Source organism: Solanum pennellii, chromosome 6 (assembly GCF_001406875.1).
Source record: "Solanum pennellii chromosome 6, SPENNV200".
Classification (NCBI taxonomy): Eukaryota; Viridiplantae; Streptophyta; class Magnoliopsida; order Solanales; family Solanaceae; genus Solanum; species Solanum pennellii.
In genome coordinates, this window is record NC_028642.1 from 49274233 (window position 1) to 49299007 (window position 24775).

General features: G+C 34.2%; 3 protein-coding genes, 2 non-coding genes and 1 pseudogene across 7 annotated transcripts; 2 read left to right on the forward strand and 4 right to left on the reverse strand.

The window, feature by feature from the left end:
• Positions 1 to 1836: 1836 nt before the first annotated feature.
• Positions 1837 to 8924, forward strand: LOC107021269 (annotated as a pseudogene).
• Positions 6920 to 8607, reverse strand: LOC107021268 (zeatin O-glucosyltransferase-like). Its single transcript, XM_015221893.2, has one exon. It carries the CDS (start codon positions 8579 to 8581, stop codon positions 7160 to 7162), a length of 1422 nt encoding a protein of 473 aa, XP_015077379.2. The 5' UTR covers positions 8582 to 8607; the 3' UTR covers positions 6920 to 7159.
• Positions 8925 to 10312: 1388 nt separating the features above from the next.
• TRNAT-AGU lies at positions 10313 to 10386 on the reverse strand. Its single transcript has one exon. It is a non-coding gene; the product is annotated as a tRNA-Thr (tRNA).
• An 899-nt stretch (positions 10387 to 11285) lies between these two features.
• Positions 11286 to 16064, reverse strand: LOC107021169 (ruvB-like protein 1). Its single transcript, XM_015221776.2, has 12 exons — positions 15848 to 16064; positions 15093 to 15281; positions 14675 to 14806; positions 14414 to 14563; positions 13838 to 13993; positions 13123 to 13257; positions 12928 to 12993; positions 12728 to 12834; positions 11997 to 12096; positions 11804 to 11895; positions 11642 to 11711; positions 11286 to 11558 (listed from the first exon to the last, which is right to left on the reverse strand). Exons 1-12 carry the CDS (start codon positions 15926 to 15928, stop codon positions 11469 to 11471), a joined length of 1368 nt encoding a protein of 455 aa, XP_015077262.1. The 5' UTR covers positions 15929 to 16064; the 3' UTR covers positions 11286 to 11468.
• Positions 16065 to 18201: 2137 nt separating this feature from the next.
• On the forward strand, positions 18202 to 18273 carry TRNAW-CCA. Its single transcript has one exon. It is a non-coding gene; the product is annotated as a tRNA-Trp (tRNA).
• Positions 18274 to 19754: 1481 nt separating this feature from the next.
• LOC107021088 (syntaxin-22-like) lies at positions 19755 to 24728 on the reverse strand. 3 transcript variants are annotated; one of them, XM_027918038.1, is made up of 7 exons: positions 24255 to 24727; positions 22385 to 22478; positions 22037 to 22176; positions 21780 to 21854; positions 21160 to 21317; positions 20985 to 21085; positions 19755 to 20145 (listed from the first exon to the last, which is right to left on the reverse strand). In XM_027918038.1, exons 1-7 carry the CDS (start codon positions 24440 to 24442, stop codon positions 20134 to 20136), a joined length of 768 nt encoding a protein of 255 aa, XP_027773839.1. In that variant the 5' UTR covers positions 24443 to 24727; the 3' UTR covers positions 19755 to 20133. The 3 variants fall into 3 exon arrangements, with proteins under 3 accessions (XP_027773839.1, XP_015077167.1, XP_027773838.1); XM_015221681.2 differs by having other exon boundaries at positions 19755 to 20114; positions 24255 to 24726; XM_027918037.1 differs by lacking the exon at positions 19755 to 20145 and adding an exon at positions 20201 to 20545 and having other exon boundaries at positions 24255 to 24728.
• Between the last annotated feature and the right edge of the window lie 47 nt (positions 24729 to 24775).

Genomic DNA, 24775 nt, shown 5'->3' on the forward strand with positions numbered 1-24775 from the left:
TAGCAGTTAATAGATATAGTTTAATAGATCACGTACCTCATATAAAGATTGAAAATATATCTTTCTCTAAATTGTGCTTATTTAATTATTAAAATAAATTAAGGAATTCTCTTCCCGTCGGTTAAAATTAAACGTATAGAAAGTTGACGAGTCTCTTTGAATACTTACTTTAGATGGTACCTCCAGATCTGTTACATAAATAATTATAACATAAAGATAAATCATACCTTGAAGATATAAGAACCTTATTGCATAACTTATGCAAGATCTCTTTTGTACTTTTCCCGTCTTCTTCATAATTCTTTAAGAATAGAACAATCGTGCTGATAACGTGTTATGAAACTATATAAATTTAGAAGAAGAAGAAAGTAGAGAGAAGAGAAAAGATCTTATTCATAGGATATTCAGGATTCATAGATCTTTCACAAATCTTATTTACAATGAAGGAAAACCCTTTATTTATAGGGAAAACCTTACTTGGTCCCCAAGTAGGATTCCTAACCATATCCTACAAGGACTCCACATAATTAGACATTCACTATAATACAAATTGTTTATAACACAAATAACAAAGTTGTCACTTTTGTTTTACTTATTTTGCTCACATTTCAAAATTCTCTTATTTTAAAAAATAAAAAATCATTAATTTATTAAAAAAAAAAGCTCAAAATATCATCCTTTACAATTTACATTACTTATCAAATAAATTGACACATTTCGATAACATTTAATAATATATAAAGCACTACTTAATTAAAATATATAAACCACGTGCATGTTTCATATTGAATAACACGTAAAAAGAAATGTTCTTACATGTTTTAAGAGATGTGAAAGTTTCACATGGTTATGTTTCAAATATCTCATATTGTGTTGATCTTAAACAACGCATTATATGTGGATTGAAGAGATATTTTAATGCAACAACTCCTTCATATAGCCTTGAGGAATATAATATCTTGCCAGTTAATGTTCTTAAACAATTAATTGAGAAATAATACTTTGTCTAATGAGTAAGTATTAAACCTTAAACATGCATAGCAATTAATTATGAAGTAATAAGATCGACAAGCTCTTTTGTTAAGTATATATATGTTTACTTCTACAGAGAACATATAAAAGAAATCAAGAAGGGAAATCCTCGTCTATAAGACATGAGGTGGATCAGATTCACAATAAAAGGATAGTTGTTGAATGATTCAATAAGCATTACATATTTTGTTGTTCATTACTAATAAATCTATATCTTCTTTTTTCTATTTTCAGCATATTGACGTTATTAAAATTTGTGTTTATACCTACCTTCAAATTACATTGAATATATTATTATAATTACCAAAAAAGATCTTCCATTAATCAAAAGTAGAGGCATTTTAATATGCCCAATATTTTGGGCTTGACTAGAATCAAGACAAACCCAACGGATTTCAAACCCCAAATACTATTAGCGGGTTATATGGATATGAATTCAGAGGATATCAATTTGTAGTGGTAATGGTGATGATAATAATTGTTGTTAGTTGCTAGTAATGATGATGGTGATAGTTATGACAGTATAGATGGTTAATGTTGTGGTAACTATCAGAGTGATGATGATTGATAGTGATGGTGGTAATTGTAATGATAAAGTTAGTTGGTGTTAATAGTTGATAATAATACGTAGTTAGTTACCGTGGTGATTGTGATAACATATATGGTTGGTTGTAGATAAGTGTAATGGTGATTGACAATGATGGTGATCAATTGGTAATTAATAGTAATGACTAGTGATTATAAATAAAATAGTAACGAATATTATCCACACGAGAATATCTCTAAGGTAAAACTATATTGTCGATCGAATGATTAAGGCTTATATATACAACCAAATTGGCGGGTACTTTCCTCTCTCATCATTCTCACAGAAAACACTGGAGACATACAAAGCACAATTATGAATCAATTTAAATAAATTAATGGAATACGTAGCTACCAACTCATGATAATTCAACTTTTATCTGTTCTTCAAACCAAGCTTGTTTTCTCCATTTGCACATATGCCAACTCCAGCACATTTTCAGATTCTTCTCAATGTCTCAAAATTCCCCAAAAGACGTTGCGGTTAACGGTGCTGGTCCTGCGGGCCTCGTTGCAGCCCGAGAACTCCAACGCGAAGGGCACATTGTAGTTGTATTCGAGCGAGAAAATCAGCTAGGGGGTACATGGATTTACACTCCACACGCTGATTCCGACCCAATTGGGATCGACCCGAATCGGAGAATTGTTCATTCAAGTCTTTATTCATCACTTCGGGTAAACCTTCCACGTGAACTAATGGGTTTTGGTGAGTACCCTTTCCTGGACACGAAAAAACCCAATAGAGACCCGAGACGGTATCCGGGTCATAGGGAAGTGTTGGACTATTTGAATGATTTTGCGTCTGATTTTGGGATTATTGAACTGATGAGGTTTGGAACTGAAGTTGGGTATGTGGGATTGTTGGAGAATGGAAAATGGAAGGTTAGTTCAAGAAAAAGTGAGAATGATGATCATGTTGTGTTTGTTAACGAGGAGTATGATGCTGTAGTTATCTGTAATGGACGCTTTACTGAACCACAACTAGCTGATATTCCTGGTAATTTATTTAAAGTTTTGATCTTTAAATGTTTATTTGTAATAATGGAACCGGAGAGAGAAGAGTTGACTTCTCACTTTTCATTTACATGAAATAACTTATCGCATCATTATAATACAAATTGTGGCATAAGTAATTTCAGGACTAATACCTCTAACCAAATGTAGGATAAAATAACTTCAATGATTATCCATTATCCCAATACCAAACGTCCCCTAGTGTCTATGCTGCCAAGAATCGAACTTTAGTTTCAAGTTTTCACTCCATCTCTAAGCCACCCTAGGAGCATTTTGATCTTTTAAGTCTTCACAGTTAAAGATTTGGTTTGACTGTTAGATTATAGCAGAATGGAACTTTGTTTAGTCAGGTCGGGTTTGTGATAAGTATAGATTCTTTGAGGAAATAAGTCAAGTACTGATTAAGAAAATTCATATTTGTGTTAGACAAGATTGAAGTTATATTCACTTAGTGCAAAGAATTATTGCACTATAGTGTAGTTTAACATGTTATAGCTGGTTATAAAGGGTACCTGCAGTTGCCTAATAGTTTGGCTGTCTTTACCTTAACCTTTTTCTTAATAACGGTGGTGCACTTGCGTCCTCCCACTCTGTATCGGATAACTTTACCCACCAAAGGTTAGGTAGACAAAAGGAAATCACCTTACCTTAAGTTTCTCCTAAGACTTCTCCTGTGGTCTTTGCGAACTTCATCAACATCACACAAGTCTTTTATTGCTGGTGGTCAATCAAATTTGATCTTTTTTGCATATCAACATTGCATGTATACTTTTTGACAGCAGATTGTAACACTACAATGGAATATATGCATTGTTTAAATTTGTGGTCATCATTGATTTTTCAAGGGAATAGATCATGTACTGTTGGAAGATTCATTCTTCATTACAAAATTTGATATAAAGATGTCCAGTATTTGGTAATCCATTTATACAACCCATGTTGATTTGTACATCAAGCGAATGGGTCTACCGTACTTTGTATTTTAATAGTTGTGGCTGATCAAAATTAACCTTTTCATCAGCGTTACATATACACCATGTCATGGTTTTCCTGTACGCGCAGTTAGGAAATTTGGGTTCCCATAAAACTCGAAAGTTGATATATCTCCTTGACAAAGCATGATATATTCTAGGGATAAAAGATTAGCCTATATTTTATTTCAAAAGTTTCAGCCAATTTTTAAGTTTTTCTTTCTTAAGATCAATTCAACATAGTTTTGGTATCATTAGTTTCTGTCAGGCTATCATATGAAGAATATTTTGGTTTTTCATGGTTTTGGAAGTTTTCTGAGCAAATCATTTTTTTTAAAGTTTTGAGTGAATTCTTCCTTTCCTACATCTTTAGCTTTCAGATTTTTTCCACCGTGTCTGAAATCATATGTTGCTAACCAGAGGCTTCTGCCTTTTTAGGAATCGAAGTTTGGCCAGGAAAGCAAATCCACAGCCACAATTACGGGGTTCCACAGCCTTTTCGAGATCAAGTATGTGTCATGTGTCATGTGCATTGTTCCCTTGAGAGATTTAATGTTTCTAAATTCGTAGTGCAGCAATATTTACTTTGAAATAGCTTGCAGTTATTCAGATTGCATATTTGCCCTACTTAGTGAAAGTTAAAACGTTAAAACTGCAAGTGTGGATTCACTATAATCAAAAGTCTTTGGACAGTTGTATTATTCAAATCTTACTTTTGCATAAGACATTGGAAATGCGAGGGATGCAAGTACAAAATGCAAATAATTTGTTAATATAGATCCACCTGTTTGTTTAATGAAATACACATGGATAGTTAAAAGCTATACTAGTCCTTGTTCTTAGGAAGCTATGTAGAAAAAGTACTTCTTTACTTATTGGAGCCTTGTTATGATATGGAGAAAATACTGTCAGGTCGTGGTCTTCTTGCTTAAATCAGTGGGTTGTCTTGTTGACATGTCGCTTTCCATCTTTAGTTTGGTTGATAGATAGATTTGTATGAAAATAGTCTCCATTATTTAAATGTGTGACTGAATTTGATTTCCTTATATCCTAAAAAAGGTCATCTTCCTGTTATTCTAGTGTCTTTAGCCGCCTGATCTTAGATGAGAAAGTATATCACCTCCATAAGGCATACTTCTTTAATAGTAATAGGTCATATCCTTGATAAAATCAGTTATCAATTTTTGACAAATATATCACGGCTGATGCTAATTGCAGAGAGAGAAAAAGAAACACGGAAAATAATCTCTTGTTGCAATATAATATAACATTTCTTCTTCGTTGACATTGCGTTTAGAGTACATGATCAATGGTTTGGCAGGTCATTGTGGTCATAGGGGGTGCCACAAGTGCCTCTGACATCTCCAGAGAAATTGCTGAAGTTGCTAAAGAGGTCCACATTTCTTCTAGATCAGCTCTAAGTGGGACTCCCAAAAAGGTGCATGGATATGAAAATCTATGGCTCCACTCTATGGTAAAGTTGTTAATAACTTAAGTAATTCTGTGGGGAATTGTCGATAATGCTGTATCTTCATGTTGCTAGAAATAACTTATACTGGCTAAATAATGCAGATTGAAGCTGTTGGTATAGATGGTGGAGTCAATTTTCGTGATGGATCCAAAGACTGCTGATATCATTATACATTGCACAGGGTGAGTTTGATTACCCGTCATTTTCCTTTGCCAATATTAAACAAAATGAAAGAATTTAAGGTGGCGTTATAGGGTCATTAAATTGTTGAGGTGAACAAGGTACCGATAATGAATGGATGATACGGGTAGATTATGGGTCAAATGATTGGAACCAGTTACTAAAGTTGTTGATATGCCACTACAATGAATCAGGATCATAATAGACTCCATAAAAACTGGGCTACTGGCTAGTTATCGATAATTTGGTAACAAAGGTAAAGTTTAATCTAACTACTCCAGATACAGAAACAAACGAGAGTAATGTTTTTACTAAAACAAATATTCTTTATGAATTCCACAGTATATCCATACAGATTCATCAGGAAGTGATAGATTAATCGCCTTCCATTTAATCAGAATCACAGAGTAAATTGAAAGGAACAATACAAAATGATTAACAAATGATCTTACAAAATTAATCTGAAAGACTGAAACTGAATGGGAGGATGAAGCATCAGTACTCAGTAATGTTGCTATTCAATTTCTCCCAGGTACAAATATCATTTCCCTTTCCTTGAAACTAATGGGATAGTGACTGTGGATGACAACCGTGTTGGGCCACTTTACAAACACATTTTCCCACCAGCCTTCTCCTAGTCTTTCATTTGTTGGAATGCCATGGAAGGTAAATAAGATGATCTTGGGAATAGGGTGAACATGAATGAAGTGTTTGCTTTGGTTTGCACAGCTTATACCGTTCTCCCGTTGTGAACTGCAAAGCAAGTGGATTGCTGGTGTTTTATCTGGTCGAATTTCTCTCTTGTCAAAGGAAGATATGATTGCTGATATTGATGCGTTCTACTCATCCTTGGATGCCTCTTGCATACCAAAACGATACACTCACAATATGGATTTTCAGGTATAAAACCTGAGAGACCTTGTTCAATTGTTGAATTTTTCTTATCTTTTTTCCATTGACCCCTTTCATTTTACTTTTCTTCTTGGTTGGAGTGGCGGTACACTTGTGTATAAGCAACGGAACATTCTTCATCCTAGTTATGCAAGAAATAAGAAAGGATTTCTTTTTTTTTAAAAAAAAGAATTAAGGAATAGTAAGTTCCTAATATTGTGTTAGCAAACTTGATAGATTGGTACCAATGTGTTGGGGAATGTATGTATACATCCCCATGTACTAAACTAGTTTTTGACAAATTCTTATGGTTTTTTAAAGTTTTGTCTCGTTGAGATTTTGGAAACAGACTCTCTACCTTCTCAAAGTTAGGAATAAGGTATGCGTATGCTCTACCCTTCCCAGACCCCACTTATGTGAACAAACTGAGTTTGTTGTTGTTGTTGCCTCATTGAGATAGACCTCATTTTTACAGTTAGACTACGAAGATTGGTTGGCTGCTGAGTGTGGATCTCCACCTCCTGAAAAATGGAGAAAGGAAATGTTTTTTATCGCTAGGGAGAAGATAAAGACTCAGACAGAGAGATATCGTGATCAGTGGGATGACGATGACTTGATCATTCAAGCTCATCAAGACTTTGTACAATTTATTCCTGAACTACCTCAAGTACAAAAGCTATCGACATGATTCTTATGGTAAATCTGGCATATATTATTCCTGAATTTGGTTATTTCTGTTGTTACATGAAGTGTATACTTGAATATTTTTCTAGAATAATAATAATAACTTCTGGAAATTCTTCCTTTGTCAGTTCCAACATGCATACATTAAAGCAAGATGTCAAAAGAAAACATCACCTTCTTCGATCTAGAAGGAGTGACTCGGCTCTTAAAATTTGATTACGAGAATCAGAAGATTTAGCAAAAGTCTTATTCCAACACTAAAGTAAAACTTTATCAAGTATGAAAATTCATACAAGCCAAATCCAACATAGGTCAAACTGAGCAATAGAAGTTAGTTCTTGATAATATAAGAGATGAAAGATTCCATCTCCTTGTATGCAAGTCCTCCATGGCTAACAGACTTCTTGATATTATCTCTCAACTCCACCACCCTCTGCCTCATCTCTTCTCCTTCTGGTGTCCCCATCAAAGTTTTGACAGCTTTCTCAATAGCCACTGCTGGTACTATTTCCTTCCGACGTGCCCAACTCCACACAGAGACTCCGATCTTCCAAACGTTTGATACCAACAGAGTGTGATATGGCTGATCAACAGTCATAGGCATAGCTGCCATTGGGACTCCCATACTTATACTTTCCATTGAAGAATTCCATCCACAATGGCTCAGAAAACCGCCTGTAGACGGATGCCCCAAGATTTCCAACTGTGGCGCCCAACTTCTCACCACCATTCCTCTTCCTTCCACTCTTTCTTCAAACCCTTCTGGCAACACAATCTTCTCATGTCTTTCTTCACCATTCTCCATGTCCACCCTTTTGTCTGCTTCCCTTATTACCCATATGAACTTATGGTTGCTTTGTTCCAAACCAAGTGCTAACTCCTTCACTTGCTCTTGTGATAATGTAGTGGTTGTTCCAAACGACACGAATATTACTGAGTTTACATCTTGCTTGTCAAGAAATTTGAGACAGTTGTGACGAGTACTTTTGTTGCCAGATGAAGAATTAGAAAATGAGTCTAGTGATTCAGGCAGCATGTTAAATGGTCCAAAAGCCCACAAAGGTGTATTCTCTTTTACCTTAGCAAGTGAATCTATAAACTTACCTTCCAATTCTCTGCAGGAGTTAATGATATCTCCAGAGTTGTGCTTCCATGTAAGTTCCTCCTCAACATACTCAGCCATATTTGGACCGAAAGTACTCTCTGCAGTTGGAAACTCATCTCCAAGTTGCTTAATCGTTTCGTCGTGATCTTGATCAACTATATGAATAGTTTGTCGAAGTGTAGAGTACCTGGTGAAAGCTGAAGTGGGGTGGAAAGCATAACACTTGAAGTTGGACATCAAATGCAAATGATTACCTATGTAAGTTATCATCAAACAGTCATGAATTATGACCAATCTTTTCGTATTGGTCGATAGTTCATGACATGTCCTGCAAATGGACTCACCTAGTCTTTCCAAGAAATCATCTTTTTTTTCTGTAGGAGATGAATGTACTAAGAGGTCATTGAAATGGATGTTTGAATCTCTTAGGTTTTCAACAGAGGCTTTAAGTCCACCTTGGAGGCGTTTTCTTAAATCTTGGTTCCTAGCACTGAGGCAGAGGAAGTGTACAGGAATGTTGTGGGAGGCGATGATTCGAGCGAGATAGAAGAGTAAGTTGAGATGGCCATGTTCAGGCCATGGAACCATGGCTACAGTCACTTCATTAAGGTGAAGTAGACTGTTACCTGATGATGAATTCATAGCCATTGAAACAAAAAGAGTTTTCTTGGTTTCAAGAGTTAGAACTGAGCTATGAATACAAAGTATATGGTAGCTGTTTAGGCAGCTCTTAAATAGTACTATTCCTATTTTCTTTTTGGTTTCCCTTTTTGTATCTACATTGGAGCCCATTAAAATCGGATTTGCTCATTGGATGGCCCATGTTTTCTATTCTTAGGAGTTACTCTAGACCTATAACGGTAACTAAGAGTAAATCCAACCATCTCACCACAATTCATGTTAGTATATCTTAAAAATTAAATTTGTCTTGTAACCTCTGTCCTTTTTTAGGAACAAACGTCATTTTCATTTTTGGTTCCTTAACTATTGATATATTCTGATTTTAATCCTTGTGATATCTAATTAAGTACGATTAACTTTCAATAATGCGAAATGAGCACTTTTGATACCTTTGTTTGGGAGAACAATCACAAATTTCTAGAAGTATTAACCGTTGCACTAATTTAATAATTACCTTCGCAGTACGTTAAGTTTGTATTATTACTCTAATTTTTAGGATAATATGCTTCTAAAATTATGTCTAAATATAACATATTTTCTACATCCATAAAGGGATGAAGAACGTATAGTTTAATTAAATGAAGGTTAAGTATGTCATCAAGTCACATATGTCATGAGAATTAAAACCAGAATTTATTCATATTTTTAGGAGATAAAAAGCTATTTTATTAAAAATTACTAACTCTCCAACCTAACACGTTTAAAATCATAAAACCTAAAGAATATTTTGTTATCTTATACGTATATATAGTTTAGATCACAAGATTTAAGAAAAATTTTATTTTTTTAAACTTTATGTCCGATTAAATTTTAGAAAAGATCATGGTAAACTTTTTAGAATAAAGAAATCATTCCTTGATATATAGTTGTGAAAAATCTTAATGTTTCCTTCGCCTTATATTAGTTGTTCACTTTTCTCTTTACACAAATAAATGAATTTACACTTAACCAAAAAAAAATAATTATAAATATAAAATAGGGAAACTTAATTAACCTTACATTGATTTTGTAAATTGACAGTTTATTTGAAATATAATTATATTTATTTTTTCTTGGTAAGGGGGACAACGAGACGATTAGAGTAGTTGAGATTCCTTGAACAATAATTGAACCAATCTGGTCATTTTATACAATTTTAACCAGTCAATGGTGACAAAATTATTTGTCAGAGATTGACATAATCTAGAATACCCTAATGGTTTGATTTTTTAAACTAGTCATTTTTATATACTGGAGTACGATTTTTGACCTGTCGAGGCGGCTAAAATATCTCAAAGCAAAGGGTTTGAATTTTCCTCCGATACATTGAAAAAAATAATATTTATTTATGGGAGTCTTTTCGAAGCAATATTATTAATTAGCAAATATATATATATATAAATAATGTTGAAATTCCTCAAAAGGAAGATTAATGTTATAATACTGATTAAGTCATAGTGATATCTCTTACACCAGGATTGAATTTGTTAAGAGCATATATTCGAATAACTTTGATTGCCAAAGTTACATGTTCAATGGAGAAAAACAACAAACTAAATATAAAAATAATTTTTTTTTGTGTTCTAGCCTACAACAGATTGTCAATGGCATAGCTCGAAAATTGATGAATGATGTCCAAAATTTTATACATATACGTACAGTGGCGTAGCCACATACTGTCAAGGGTATCGCGACGTAAAAGAAAAAAGAAAACATATTTGCTTTCATTGAGAGTCGAACTCAAGACCTCCCGCTTACTAAACGGGTGCTCTAACCAACTGAGCTATGAGAGCTTATATGCTTGATTGCTTCATAGATTTAAGATATCATAAACAGAAAAGGAATATTTTTAATATATGTCTTCTTTTCCATAGGAAGAACCACACACCAATCCGTATTGTAAACCACAAATGAACTCATATGGTAGCCAAATAAGACTAACAGTGATGCAGAACTAGTCGCGCACATGCAGGTTCAGTCAAACCTTATAAATTTTGCTCAAACAATTATATTTTAATGAAATGTGTAAATATTAGATTTAAAACCCAATTATAATCACTTAAAATCATAATTTCGCCTTTAAACTGTACCATCATTACCAAACCTTCTGGTCTGGTGTAACTAAACCCCCTATACTTTCTTACTCCGTTCTTCCGAGTAAGTTGAGCATTTTTTTTATTGTTGAAAGAGATGAGAAATTATTTAAAATCTCAAAAGGTATGCATATTTCACTATTTGAATTTCTAATCATTGAAGAATGTACTCACGTAACGTTGTTGTCATTAGTGGCGTATTAAAGGTTCAAAATATTTGGTCAAAATACCTCAACTCACTTAGCCAAGGCATCCCAAAGTTTTAAGCTTCAACTCATCACATTAAGGTAAGTATTTTACTAAAACCTCTATGCACTGGTCTGATTCTTGGGTGTGAAACACTTCATGGTTTCGAGTACCTAAGGAGAAGAAAGAACAGGGCATCATTCGCGGGTTTTTCGAACCCAAGAATGTAATCCATAAATTGGTCGTGAAACCTATTAAACAGTGTATCGTTCAAGGGTTGAACCAAAAGGTGAGACTATGCCTTTCAGCCTAGTCTTGAAGTAAGGAACCAAACGTCAATGATTTGTACAACTTATGCCCCTCCTCTCTACAAGTAGAATCAGGATGAGCGATCTACTATGAAGATACAAATATAGAAGGGAGAGTCTCCTATTCCAGAAGCCTTGTTATATTGCAATCTCATGAGAGAACTACAGTGCATCAGTTGCAGAAGACACGAAAACCTTAGAATGAAACAAATTGACTTGCAAAATGCATATTGGATATGAGCAGCGTAGAAAATAAAGCTAGAGAATTGATGTTATAGGTACAATTTATCATGAGATGTATCTATCTTGCTGCTCTTGAAGAAGTCTTGCAGAAGACTTTGCATCCAGGTACAATGAACTCACTTCGTCTAGATCCGCCTGAAAAGTGAATAGCTAATAAGTAAATAGAATTCGGAGCTTTCACAGAGAGAAATGATAAAGAATGTGATGCAGCCAAGTACCTTGCAGATTTTGTCACGGCCATTCATTTTTGCGACTACACTAGCTGGCGATAGCAGCTGAACAGCATGCCTAACAAAGGGAAGGATTGAACACCGGTTACTTTAATTTAAAATGAATTGATATTGTACTTCGGAGATATATATCCAACAGTTAAATGCAACCTCAAGGAAGCTTGTTGTCCAATCTCTCCCAGAAACGCAAGGCTCTCTTCGTCTATTTCTAATCCCTCCACCTGAGCACGTATAGCTAATATCTGGCCAAGCACTCAAACGAAAGATCCATCAAGAAAATGCAACGGCTAAGGTCGAAATCAATAAGCCATACAAATAAAGTGTTGAACAAGCTAGCCCGAACCTGTATCATTTCAGCTGGACCATAAGTTTCAGTTCTGACAATCACCAACCGATCTAACAAGTCAACTGGAATGCCATGTGGACTAACCATATCTGTTCCTCTGCAAAGAGATACATTTTGTTAGTGACAACTGATTAATCTCAGACATCACCTGTATCTGCAGCACATACATCTAAGGCGCCTACAAAGCCAAAAGCATGCACTCCCTCCTTTTCAATTTGTTTGTTTGATTCTCACAAAGAAGTTTAAGAAAGTAAAGAAAACTTTTGAATCTTGTGACTTAAATTAAAGATATGTAGAATGTACCAAGAGACCCTTTAATCTTCTGGTCTTAAACATGCTATGTCGGAGGCTGAAATTAAAGAGTTGTCAAAAAGGAAAAGAGGCATTATTTTTTAAACGGACTGAAAAAGGGTAAGAGAAACAAATGAAACAGAGGGAGTATTTAGCAACTGAATCTAACAAGTAATTATGTTCAGATTTTCATTCTTCTTATGTTCTTGCAATTTAAAGTCGACAATTACATGGCCCATGTAACAATATTTTGATATAGAGAAGTGACAATTTGTCCTATATTTCTAAACACTTCATTCTACATGCAATGGATCAATGTACGAAAAAATGCAGCCAAAATGCAAATTTTTAAAAGCCCCAAGATAAAGAAATCAATATAATGGAATTTTTCCAACTTGATGAACTTTTGAAGCTTGGTTTTGCATGAACACTCATACCTGACAGTACAAATGCCTCTGTTAGTTGCAAAAATCACGATTGGAGACAGTGAACTCTCCAAGGCACGATTCAAGTATGAAAAGCATTCCATATCAAGCATATGAACCTGCCCAAGACGTTTTCTCCAATTAGTTACCAAAGGGGAGGGAATGGTGTTAAATGAATTATCAAACGGAATGTTGTCTGAATGAGAACAAACCTCATCGATAAATAAGACACCAGGAACAAGCTCTGCAACACCTTCGTCAACATAACGGTTGACAACCTGCAGAGAAATAATACCATATAACCCACTATGCTATATACTAAATTCACAATCTCATAGACACTAGAACCAGCATGAATTTGTACTCATTCATCCAGAGGACTACTAGAACCAATAAATCAGAAGTACCTTGTTTATCTCTTGCCGCAACTTGTCAGTGATCTCGGTTTTCCTAGGTTTCATCATTTGACCCATAAGGGACAATATATCTTGTCCTCCTTGTGGCCGTGCATTTGCAGCATCAAGATCATGCAATGTAACATCCTGGAGGAAAACAATACCACGTGCAATTAAGTACAGAAATCTTTGTTTTCAGGTTACTTGCAACTGGTTTCCCTCACAAAAGTCCATTAAAGTAATGACATCATTTGTCCAGAACAAAAATGCAGATACTTGGAATTGCATATTAGTTTGATCAAAACCTCACAAGCAAGCAATCATGGCAGGTAAAATCTAAATAAATATTACAATAAGGCAGCTAATTTCCTCCTAAAAGATCTTGTGCTAAAAGCAGGTACTTGGCTACTCTAAACATACCATTTTATAAGTTGTTAATGCCATGAACTATGATACTTCCACTCCAATTACATCCTTACGGGAGTCTGAATTCCCAGTCATCATAAAATCTAGCTAATGAATCTCTTTCCTCACCACTCCAAATAATATACAGAATTTTATACCCTTCAAACATTCACATGAGGCGTGAGCTCGAGAAGACAAACTATGATCTTTACAGCACCCAAAGCATAGAACAAATTGACTATTTGAGCCAAAAAACAGCTACATGTAGACATTCCAAGGTAATCTTTATTCACACCATAGCAAATCAAAAAATGAAACAAACCTGGACTATTTCCTTCTTCTTGTGAACCTCTCCTTTAGGAAGTGGAACATACTCTTCTGCCTCAAGATCAAATTCTGTGGCAAAAGCATCACTCCTGCCCACTCTTTTAACTGCTCCACTGTTTGATTCAATGTAAATGACATCACCAACAGCTACCTGCACATATATAATGAAAGCAGGAGATATCAACAGAGAAAAATAAGCTCCCTTGCATAATAAGCATATACGATATCGATAATAAAGTAAATTAAAGACTAAACGCAATTTCCTCAATGACTATTTAGAGCGTGATTAATAAGAATGACATGAAAGTTAAATGAATTTAATCAAGATAAATATGTGTCAATCTAGATTTCACACGTCGGATGTTAAGAAAGAGGGAAATATTGTAGATTTTCATCATCCTTGAGCCGAGCATCTCTCGGAAACAACCTCTCTACCTACCAAGGTAAGGGTAAGGTCTGCGTACACACTACCCTTCCCAGACCCCACTACATTGTGTAGGCTGTTGTATCCTGTTTATTAAACGTATAAAAAGTTTTGATACTTCGCTGTCAGATATGTTGCAGAACTTACCTTCTCTTTAATTATGGCATCATATATCGTGGGGTCAAGCTTCAACTGTTTGGTACCTTTGACAGTTTTTAACCCAATTATAACATGGCTAATGCTTTTACCATATCCACCTGTCACACTCTCACCCTCTTCTGGAGATAGTTCAGTCACCTACCAGAAAATTAAAAAATGATCAACTTCACAACATATTAACCACTGCAGAATTATTGTGTCAATGACCAGCAAAAATGAAACCACAAATGAGAAAGACTATGGACTTGCCTCTCCTTCATAAACTTCCTTATTTTCCTTCATACGGAGACCAATAGCTCGCCGGAAGTTTTCCATTAAGACCTCAGTTTTCTTCACTTCTGATGAATACACTTCGGATCCAACCATTGGACAAAATGGAACCTGCAATATAGGAGTCAATGCCACCAATTATGACACAGGCTATATTTTGGATTTGCTAACCCTAATAAAATTTTAAGAAAAATACCCAAACATCTCACATATTATCAATGTTCAATCAATCACCCTAAACTAGTTGCAATTGGCTATTTAAATCATTGAATCCTAAATATGAATTCCACCCCGTCCGATCCCATTTCATTCCAATAGCAGTAAATAAAGCTCAAACATAATAAGTACGATAAAATAGAAGCATTAAATCAAGAACCAAAGAGAACAAAGAATGCACCTTGCTTCCAAGGTCTTGTGATATACCAAGAGCAAGAGCTGTCTTCCCCGTACCAGGCGGACCAGCTAGCAGTAAAGCCCGCCCAGCCATTTTCTTTTCGCGTATCATATCCACCACAAGCCCCGCAGCTTCTCTGGCTGCTGCCTGACCTACAAACCCAGCTGCCAATGGTAGTGGTCTCCCATTTGGCTACCATATAACACAAAATGTCACATTTAATCACCCATTTGTTAGCAAAAAAGTACACATATACACGAAACTTAAACATCAAATGCAAGAAAGTATTTGGTAACTAAAGAACCAGCACAAGATAACAAATTCAGATGCAAGAAAGTATTTGGTAACTAAAGAACCAGCACAAGATAACAAATTCAGTGAAATATAGAAGCAAAGTCTAAACACCCTCAGTACTAAACTCCCCAAAGAGTCCAAAAATTTTCCAAAAGAAACAATATATCATCTTTATGCAAATTTAACACCAAAACTAAAAAAAAAAAACATAACCCGAACACCAAATAAGAGCAAGTTAACCCAGAAAAAAAAACTCCTAAAAGGTCAAAACAATACACGGAGACGAAATGGGGTTGGGTAGAACCAGCAAAAGATATCAGCTTTATGCAAATTTTAACACCAAAACTCAAAAACCCACAAATCAAAACACCAAATAAAAACAAATTGACCCGATTTTCCACTAAAAGATCAAAAAAAAAAGTACAGAGAGGCGAAGAGGGGTTTGAGGTAAAAGAAGAAGTTACCTCAAGACCAAGGCCTTTAATGTGAGTATGAGTAGCAATTCTCTGATTCTTTATTGTTGATTGTACCTCTTCTATCTTCATAATTTCTTCCTCTTTATGTGTCTCCTTCTTTCTTCTTCTTTTTCGTGTTGCTGTCTGGGTTTAACGGAAGCTTTTCTATGGAGGCGATATGAGGTTTTGAAGAGGCAAAATTGTAATGTGCTAAGAAAACCCAAATTGTTTTCAATTATTTCAAATAAACCCTCTTTGTTCCAAGAAAAATGTCAATTAAATCCTTTTGGGCTACTTCCTTATTTCAAATTTTATTTTCTATATTGCCTTGGGGCAAATTGGACGGGTTTACTTGTATTTGGGAGAGAGATTAAATAGACTGAGTTAATAGGATTTATAATTAGCTTGTAGTAATTTTCAATAACATAATAAGTGTAAAATTTTCCCTTCTGCTTATTAAAATTGTGCCTGAAATTTTTTTCGGACGAAAAAAATTATCTATAAATAAGATAGTTTATTCTTGATTCCTAAAGAACTTCTGATTAGAAATCATAAAAGGATCCTCTTGAGTATAATTTTTTTTTTTTGTTTCTCATCTTGAATGAGCGAAGACTAGGCCTACCCGATACTAGGTAGAGAATTCATCATGAGTATTAAATCTCTCATCCTAGTGAGATTTAGCAGTTTTAGACTTACGTGCAAGCACATGAATAATGATAATAAAATGTTGAATGCATCTAAGATTATTCCGTAGCTTCTTTCACTTTTGTTATATAGCTAGTAATATCAATAGCACCTTGAGTTGTATCACTAAGCTCTTTTTAAGTTGATAAAGTTGTGCTCTATTACATTGCCCAAAATTTCATGGCTAACTCTTTTTATATTTCTGTTACAGTTTTTGAGTAAAGCACAAATTCAACAATATCCTTAGAAAGAGAATTAAAGATTCATGATATTATCATATCATCACATCGACTCGAAGCCTTAAACTCTTGAGAAGTGACTAATGACACAAAAGAAGAACCATTGATGAAAGCAAGTTTGTTTTTAGTTGAAATGGCTTTGACAATAGAGCTGCTCTAATTAGCATATCCTTTTCAATAATACAAAACTTGTAGTAGTATATTACTTTAGGGGACTTCATAGTTCACTTAGCAATGAATATATAATGATTCATCCAAATATATTGATTTCATATTTCACCTAATAATATTATTGATATATATTGACATTGATTATACACGTCATCTATCTAATATAATTAACAAATTGAGTCTGATCCACCTATTGATTCATTCATGCAAAACTGTATTTCATGGATCACAATGAAACACATACATAATACATCTAAATTATGAATTACAACACATGCATGTTACTCAATTACAAAGTAACACATATATGATACATTTATTCATGAACTATAATTACGTGTACAAATGTTTCATCCAATTAAGAATTACAATGAGACATGTACGTACTAATAGATATAATTATTAGTTAGAATAGTCATATATGTTTCATCTAAATATGAATTACAATTAGACACATATAAGATACATCTAATAATGAAATATAGTGAGTCATTTAATTGTTCTAATTTCCCGATAAATAGTTTTAAGTAAAATAGATACTATCTACTTGGATGATACTCATAATTACACTTTGACATATCCAATATCATTAATTAAAAATACGTTTGAAGTTTTATGATTTTCAACTAGTAACAATAATTAAGTATTTACCTTAGTTAAATCACCAACTTTCTTTTATTAGATGATTATAGAGTTAATATTACTGAATTTGGTGTTGGGAATCAAATCAGTTGTCTGATTGACATGGTAAATTCTAGAACAAGTGATTTGCAATATAAAATTAGTTTTCTTTAAGAAGTGAAAGAATTATAATGAAAACAACAATAAAAAAAGAAAGAATTATAATAAAGGATTATATATGAGATGAATAGGAAGTGAAAGAATTGTTACTTCAGCGATTAATATTATAAGCGGATGATTACTTTAATTGTACTTATTTACATAAAGAGCATTTTGTCACATTACAGATTTACTAATACACATTTTTCTTTTTTTAAAGATCACGTTCTTTTCCACATAAAATAATATATAAATTTTTGTATTAGCTTGATGTGGTATTTAATTATGTCCATTAATGCGTTAATGATTTTTTTCTTATTTTGATTGACAAAAATTTATGTTAGTTATACGAAAATAACAATATATCTAGTATACTCTGAGAACGATTTGCAATAAAGCTACATTAATTATGTGGACATTAGTTTTTGTTATGTCACCAAAACATTGTGTAAGTTTATTTAATTCTATTGTAAATCAAATAACAACGTGGGATCCGTGGCGCAATGGTAGCGCGTCTGACTCCAGATCAGAAGGTTGCGTGTTCGATTCACGTCGGGTTCAAAACCCCCGAATAATATCGGGTCCCCACATCTTTTTGCTTTTTTAAAAAAAAATTATTTTTTAGGTTGAATAATTTATTTATTTATTTATTAGGTTAAAATAAATTCTTCTGGAGCCTTCAAAATACACAAGTATGATATATATAGGTACCGTTTGAAGCTGCAAATATCTACACTTGAAAGATTTACAATAATTTTTAACACATTGTTTGATTTTAGTGAAATAATTATACTGAGATTATAATTTGAGAATTATAGTATAGAATATAATAACAGAATTATATTGTGAAAATGGTCCTGCACAATCCATCTAAACTGTTGTCAATAGTTGTATCAACACTTCTCATTTCGTTAATCATACCATAGATAGCACAGTATCCTGGTTACTAAGCAACTGAGGACTTGAAACAGCTGTAGCATTTGGGAAAAAATTTGGCAAATAATATTTGTACATATAATTTGCCATTATTTAGTAAATATTTTTGGTAGATATCTCAAATTTTCAAATACTAGTTTTTTCTAGTATTTGGGCCATAGATTTCCCAAATAATATTTGGAAAAAAAATTGACAAATAATGTTTGTCCATACAATTTGTCATTATTTGTCAAATATTCCAAATTCTCAAATATTAATTTTTTTTTAGTATTTGGGCCAAATCTCATTATTTGGGATCTTTTGAAAATTAAAATTTTACCCCAAACTTTTATCTTTTACAAAAACACCCTCTATAGTAATTGTTTGCGTGTATTACATAATTTTTTACGTGAACACAAAAATAGTGATGAAATATTATTGAATATCAAATAATGATATGATTGTTGATGAAAATGATGAAAAATTAGCTCAAGGTAACAAAGTCATGTGTTTCGTCTACTTCACGATGTGTGGAATGATGCTTGTTGCACTCACTCTAAATTACCACATTGCTCTAGTGTCATGGACACTATTTGTATTGTTGAGACGAACATCCAATTGACTTGTAATACAAACTTATAGTTAGTTTTGATAGTTTTTAAAACTTATGAGTATAAATCATATTTTTCTAAAAAGGTGAAATATATTTTCCAAATCCTATGGCCAAACACATGATGAAATTTCACCCAAATTTTCACTCAAATAAAATATCTGCCAAGAATAGTTAAAAATTTAAAACCAAACGCTAGCTAACAATAAAAAGAAATGTTTACACTTTGGTGCTGATGTTAAGAAGCCAATTAAGTATTTCGTTGTACGTAAATACAAAAAATTTCTAGGCAAACATATATTTCAAAAGCTTTTCAGGCTACAATAAAAGCTTCGAGTCTTCGTATGCAACTTTTCGATGATCACTTCGAACAAAACTAGAAATTCTAACCTACCACAAAATTCAGACGGGCAAACAAACAAGACAAAATTACCGGCTTTCAACACTAGCAACATAAAGAATGAAACATCAAACACTGTTTTATCAGCATCAACTATAGAAATGCCCAAATGGCAAGTAGAAACGAAGAGCCTCAAAGAATCATTTTTATTGACAAACCTGTAATAGTGCCATTACAAGGCAGTAACATACGCGGCAACCCAAACACCAAATTTACAATATTAAACACAAACTCTGCACTCCCCCTCCCCCCAAACAGTTCATTTGACAGTATCTCTTCTTTTACTATGATCAAAGATTTGAGGCAGCACAATATTACACCAGGTTGAGACTTCAAACAACTTGCATCACAAAGATCTCTCAACTGCTGAACAGAGTTTAGGATCCTTTCCTATATCTCAAAATCTTCAAATCAGGCTGCGAGTACTATAATAACAATAAGGAGCACGATTCCAAAAATCACCAGGAGTAAGCATGTCTGCGATTAGTATAATATGTCAGGAGATCATCTACAGAAAAAAATTACTCAGTTTGAGGAAAATAAGGTGGAAAAGCAATATGATGTCGCACAAAGTGGGTGGGAAGCAGAATCACCAATTTTGAATTTGCAGATGAGGATGATGTAAATTAGAGTTATTACATGATTGCATATCAAAAATTTCATAGTAGTACTTCAAATGTTCTCAAATTACTGCACCTCTCCCTCTACCCCAACTTTGGAGCACATAACCTAACCACTAATTCCTTCTTCCCCATTTTTCGGATGCATCAAATAACCTCGAGCAATTACATCACTTGACTTGTTATAATAAAATAATGATGATATTTCTAAGTCGACCACTGTCTAAATGGTCCGGTACATTACATTCCTTTTCTACATCTAACCACCAGTGGTTCACAATTGAATTCCTGAAAAGTCCATGAAACCTTATCAGGTAAAGCACCAAAAAATACTACAACTACTACTGTCTCCGTCCTAAAAAGAATGTCGGAGTTCAAGATATGAGCGCGGACATTAACTATTGGTGTTAACTCGGACATATATTTCTTAACTTTTTATATGATAAAACTACATACTTATACTGTTATACATATATGGTACTGTAGAATTACGGTAGATTTTGGTCTATATTTGGTCGACTAGACTTCTGAACTATTTGCAAAAATCATAATAAAAGAAAAACTATTTGATGCTCCAAATAAATAATTGTGCCATTCTTATGGAAGAAAGGAAGGAGTAACAGCCAGGCTTCATGCTACTGCATGCAAAACCCAGAATTTCGTCTCAAGGATGAGAGGTGTCTTTTACAAGGTAAGGAATGAGAAGTGTGAAACATGTCAGGTTTACCAGAGATGAATTTGATCTTTGGGTCTTTGCAGCTTTAGCAAGTTGTGATCTCCCTTGTGCAGTTGCAGCATGAGAATTCTCAATGTTGGAACCAATATCATCTGAGAAACAATTGCAAACATCAAAATGTGTTCCCCTTGGTACCTGAATGTTATGAAGAAGGAGAGTGATTTACCAATCATGGTTCCTTGCTCATGAACAAGCACGGCAAGATCCTTGAAGATCTCATTAACTTCACCTATTTGTTGTTGTACTTCTTGTATTCCCTGTTCTCGTTCCTCTATGATTGCTTCATTAAAGGAAATCTCATTGTCCAAAAGCAAAACCTCTTGCCTGCAGTACAGGTACATGGAAGATAAAATAGAAACCAAATATTACCAAGCCAAAACTATAATAAAAGAAGACATAATGGTATCATAGTTGAAATACATCACATTAATCTCAACTTTGCCCCAAGTGCATTTTCAAAAGAGTAGTCTGTTTTTTAAAAAAAACTGTTTCAAAGGAATCTTAGTTTGATTAAATCATATTTGATAGCTCTTCCGGAAAATTTACACTACTCTACACCATGTTGCACAGATGTCAATCACCAAAAATTCCAATCCCCAGTCCATCTAATTTGAAGTAGACCATAAGTCACCTTGAATCCAAATTTAAAGGCCAATTTCATTTCCCTGTGCATCAAGAATTGACAACAATCTTGCTGGTAATTTGTAGAAATTAATTAAACCTTCAGCACAACAACAATAATGATTAAGAGTATGCATAAAAGAGTTCTATTATTAGATTATTTACCTTCTAGATTCCACAAGGAGAGCTCGCTGTTCTTGACCTTTATCTGAACTGACATCTACCTCACCGTCTGTGTAACTGTTCACCAAAAGAAGATGAACTAAAAATGAGAGGTGACAAAAGAAAAAATGAAGGTACAGAATTTTATTTGAGAATGTCAAACAGCAAGATCATTATTGAGATATAAGATTCTTTTATGTACTTCTTCACATTTCAAATTTGACTACATTTAAATTCCATTGAAGTATACCCTCACTTACCTAGAAGGAAGAACTGCTTGGGGAATAAAAGGTGTATATGCTGTTTCCCTCTCAGCTGCAAGCCGTTGAGCTTTTTGAAACTCCTTCAATACAGCTTGAAAGTCTTTAGCAAGTTTAGCATCTGTAATTTTCTTGCTAGCCTGAGAACAAAAGAACGAATTTACAGTTATAGGCAAAAGAGAGAATGTGATGTAAGAAGTTCAAGAAAGACACAAGGGTGGTGAGTGTTTTAGAATATAGTTAATTCATGATGAGAGAAGATGAATACATATTTCACACATACATATTCAAAGTGCAGTCCCACAAGACAAACACAAAGTAATGAGAAGAGAACTTTTTGAATCTTACACTGACTTCAACTCGATGATCTGTTTCACTCGCTTGCTTAAGTTTTGTGGAAGTATCTTTCACTAATTGCCCAATATGTAGCCTTGTCTTGTGCCTGCAGTTAAGAAAATCAGCACAAGTACGAAACATGTTTGAAATTCTTTTAATCTAATGATACCCAATATGAATTAGAAGTTGCCACCTTTCAGTTGATCAACACAGTATAATAGTTGATGCATCATTAAGTTGGGTTGACAAACATCGGACAGCAAAACTTGTATTAATTATCTTCTTAAGATATTATTGAACAAATAATGTCAACTCCCTAAAGATCAATACATTGCTTTAACCCACCACTGCTTCTTTTCCTTGTTACCAACCCATATCTTAGTCTTCTATTCAACCTGGGAAAAGTTCGAGGTACATTCACCCTGTTCAAGCTAAAGGCATTTGATAGGTAAACCTCGCAGGGCTATCCACCTATTCACCAACTATCTAAATGATATTCTGAAAAGAGACTGCTAGAACAGAAACTATCACCACACACATATGCAAGCATGAGACAATTATTCATATCGTCTAATAGCAGCACAGTGCTTTTAGTAGACAGGTCTGGACTATGTTTCTTACCCATGCTTGGTGTTCACTGTGTCATGCCATGATGCACAAAACTTGTCCTATGCAGCTGGTATGAACAGTTTACATCGAAGGATAACATGCACTGATGGATTGCTATCCCTTCTTGCATTTTCTGGTTTACTGGGATGGAGAGGAACAATATATGTTCTAACGACAAGAGAAACAACATAGAACAGGTTAAATCTAGGTGTTTAAAAAACTGTACCTATGGTGTAGGAAAGCTCCTGTATCTGATTCTGATTCACTATAGATCTCTTGTACTACTTCAATATTTAGGAGGATGTTCCTCTTTCTGATGTACTTTTTTTGGTTAATTCTTGGTACTTTACTAACAAACTCTCTACATTTTCATTAAAAAATAATATCATAAATATACTATGGTAAAGGGATTTTGTAGAGACAAACGTAACTATATTGTTATTATTACCAAGGGAAATTCATTAGTGCTGCTTAGAACTATTACTCAACTTGCACGCTTTACTTCAATGAAGCACATGTGCCACTTTTGGAGCAACATGAATCCTTCATGCTTTTTATGTTTCACTTACATATGCAAGTCTCTATAGGGCCTATGCATTTCAACTCAAAACTTCTTTTTATACTATCTTCTTAGAGTCGTAAACCAGGAAACACGCTTTATCATTCATCATCAAAAGTATATCCTGCAGTTGCAAATTGTTTTTTTTGACGAAAACCTAAGATAGGTGATCCATCACTTCTATTTACAGTAAGTTCATCATTCTCGTTTATAATGGTTCCCAGGTTTGTTCTTTGCGCTTCTCCTTCTAAATATCTCCCTCCAGGATGTCTATTTCCCAAGCATACAAGATATTACTTTGTAAGATTTTCGTATAAGACACTGCCATTTGGCATGCATATAAGCAATTTTAGACTATATGTTGTCAAGCATACTTCTGCCTCTCTGCTGAAGCTGATAAATAAACTCATCCTATAACACGCAAGTTCCCAAATTAGCCGATGGAGGCTAAATCACCAGCATAGTAGCTGTAAAAATGTATCATTTTGACTAATCTGATCACAACTGAAACACATTAATGCCAAGCTTTTGTATAAAAAAACTCCCATTAGACGTGACAATGCTCCGTTTTTAAACCACAAGAACCAGCTGAATGTCAACAACGGCATAAGCATCAGTTCTAGCTTTGTTCACGTACAGATTGCAAAGAATTCTTAAACTATCAAAATTATGGAATAAATATTAAAAAATTAACAAAATATCGGAATAACTCACAGCTTGTCGCGTAGCTCAGGGGTGTCCTTAGGTGTACCTAGGGTGTTAACCAGCCTCTGAAATGTGGAGACGGCGGTGTTGATCTGGAAAATTCCTGAGGCCACCGCTTGGGTAGTGTCTTGCTTCCCGTTCATAAAGCCCCGACGTGGACCCACTGATCGACCCGATTCTAGATCTTGAAAGCTCATTTTTTTTCTCTTGTTCCTTCGAATTCTGATCAAAATTCACCCCAAATTTCAGAAATCCAAACCTAAAGGTATGTGATCAGAGGGGACAAAGCCGGATAACGATTTGGATTACAGAGAGAAGTAATATGGAAACCCTAGAATTTGGGGTTTGGGGAATTTGCAAGGAGATGTGAGGAAATTTGAGGAAGGAGTATTTTATTAGATAGTTATTGCGCCAAAAACAGAGAAATTGGGCGAAAATGGAGGAAGGAATTGAAGAACACAAACAAACAAAAAAAGAAAGTACACTAATAATATCTCCATTTTCAACTCCCATTAACAAACACAATAAAT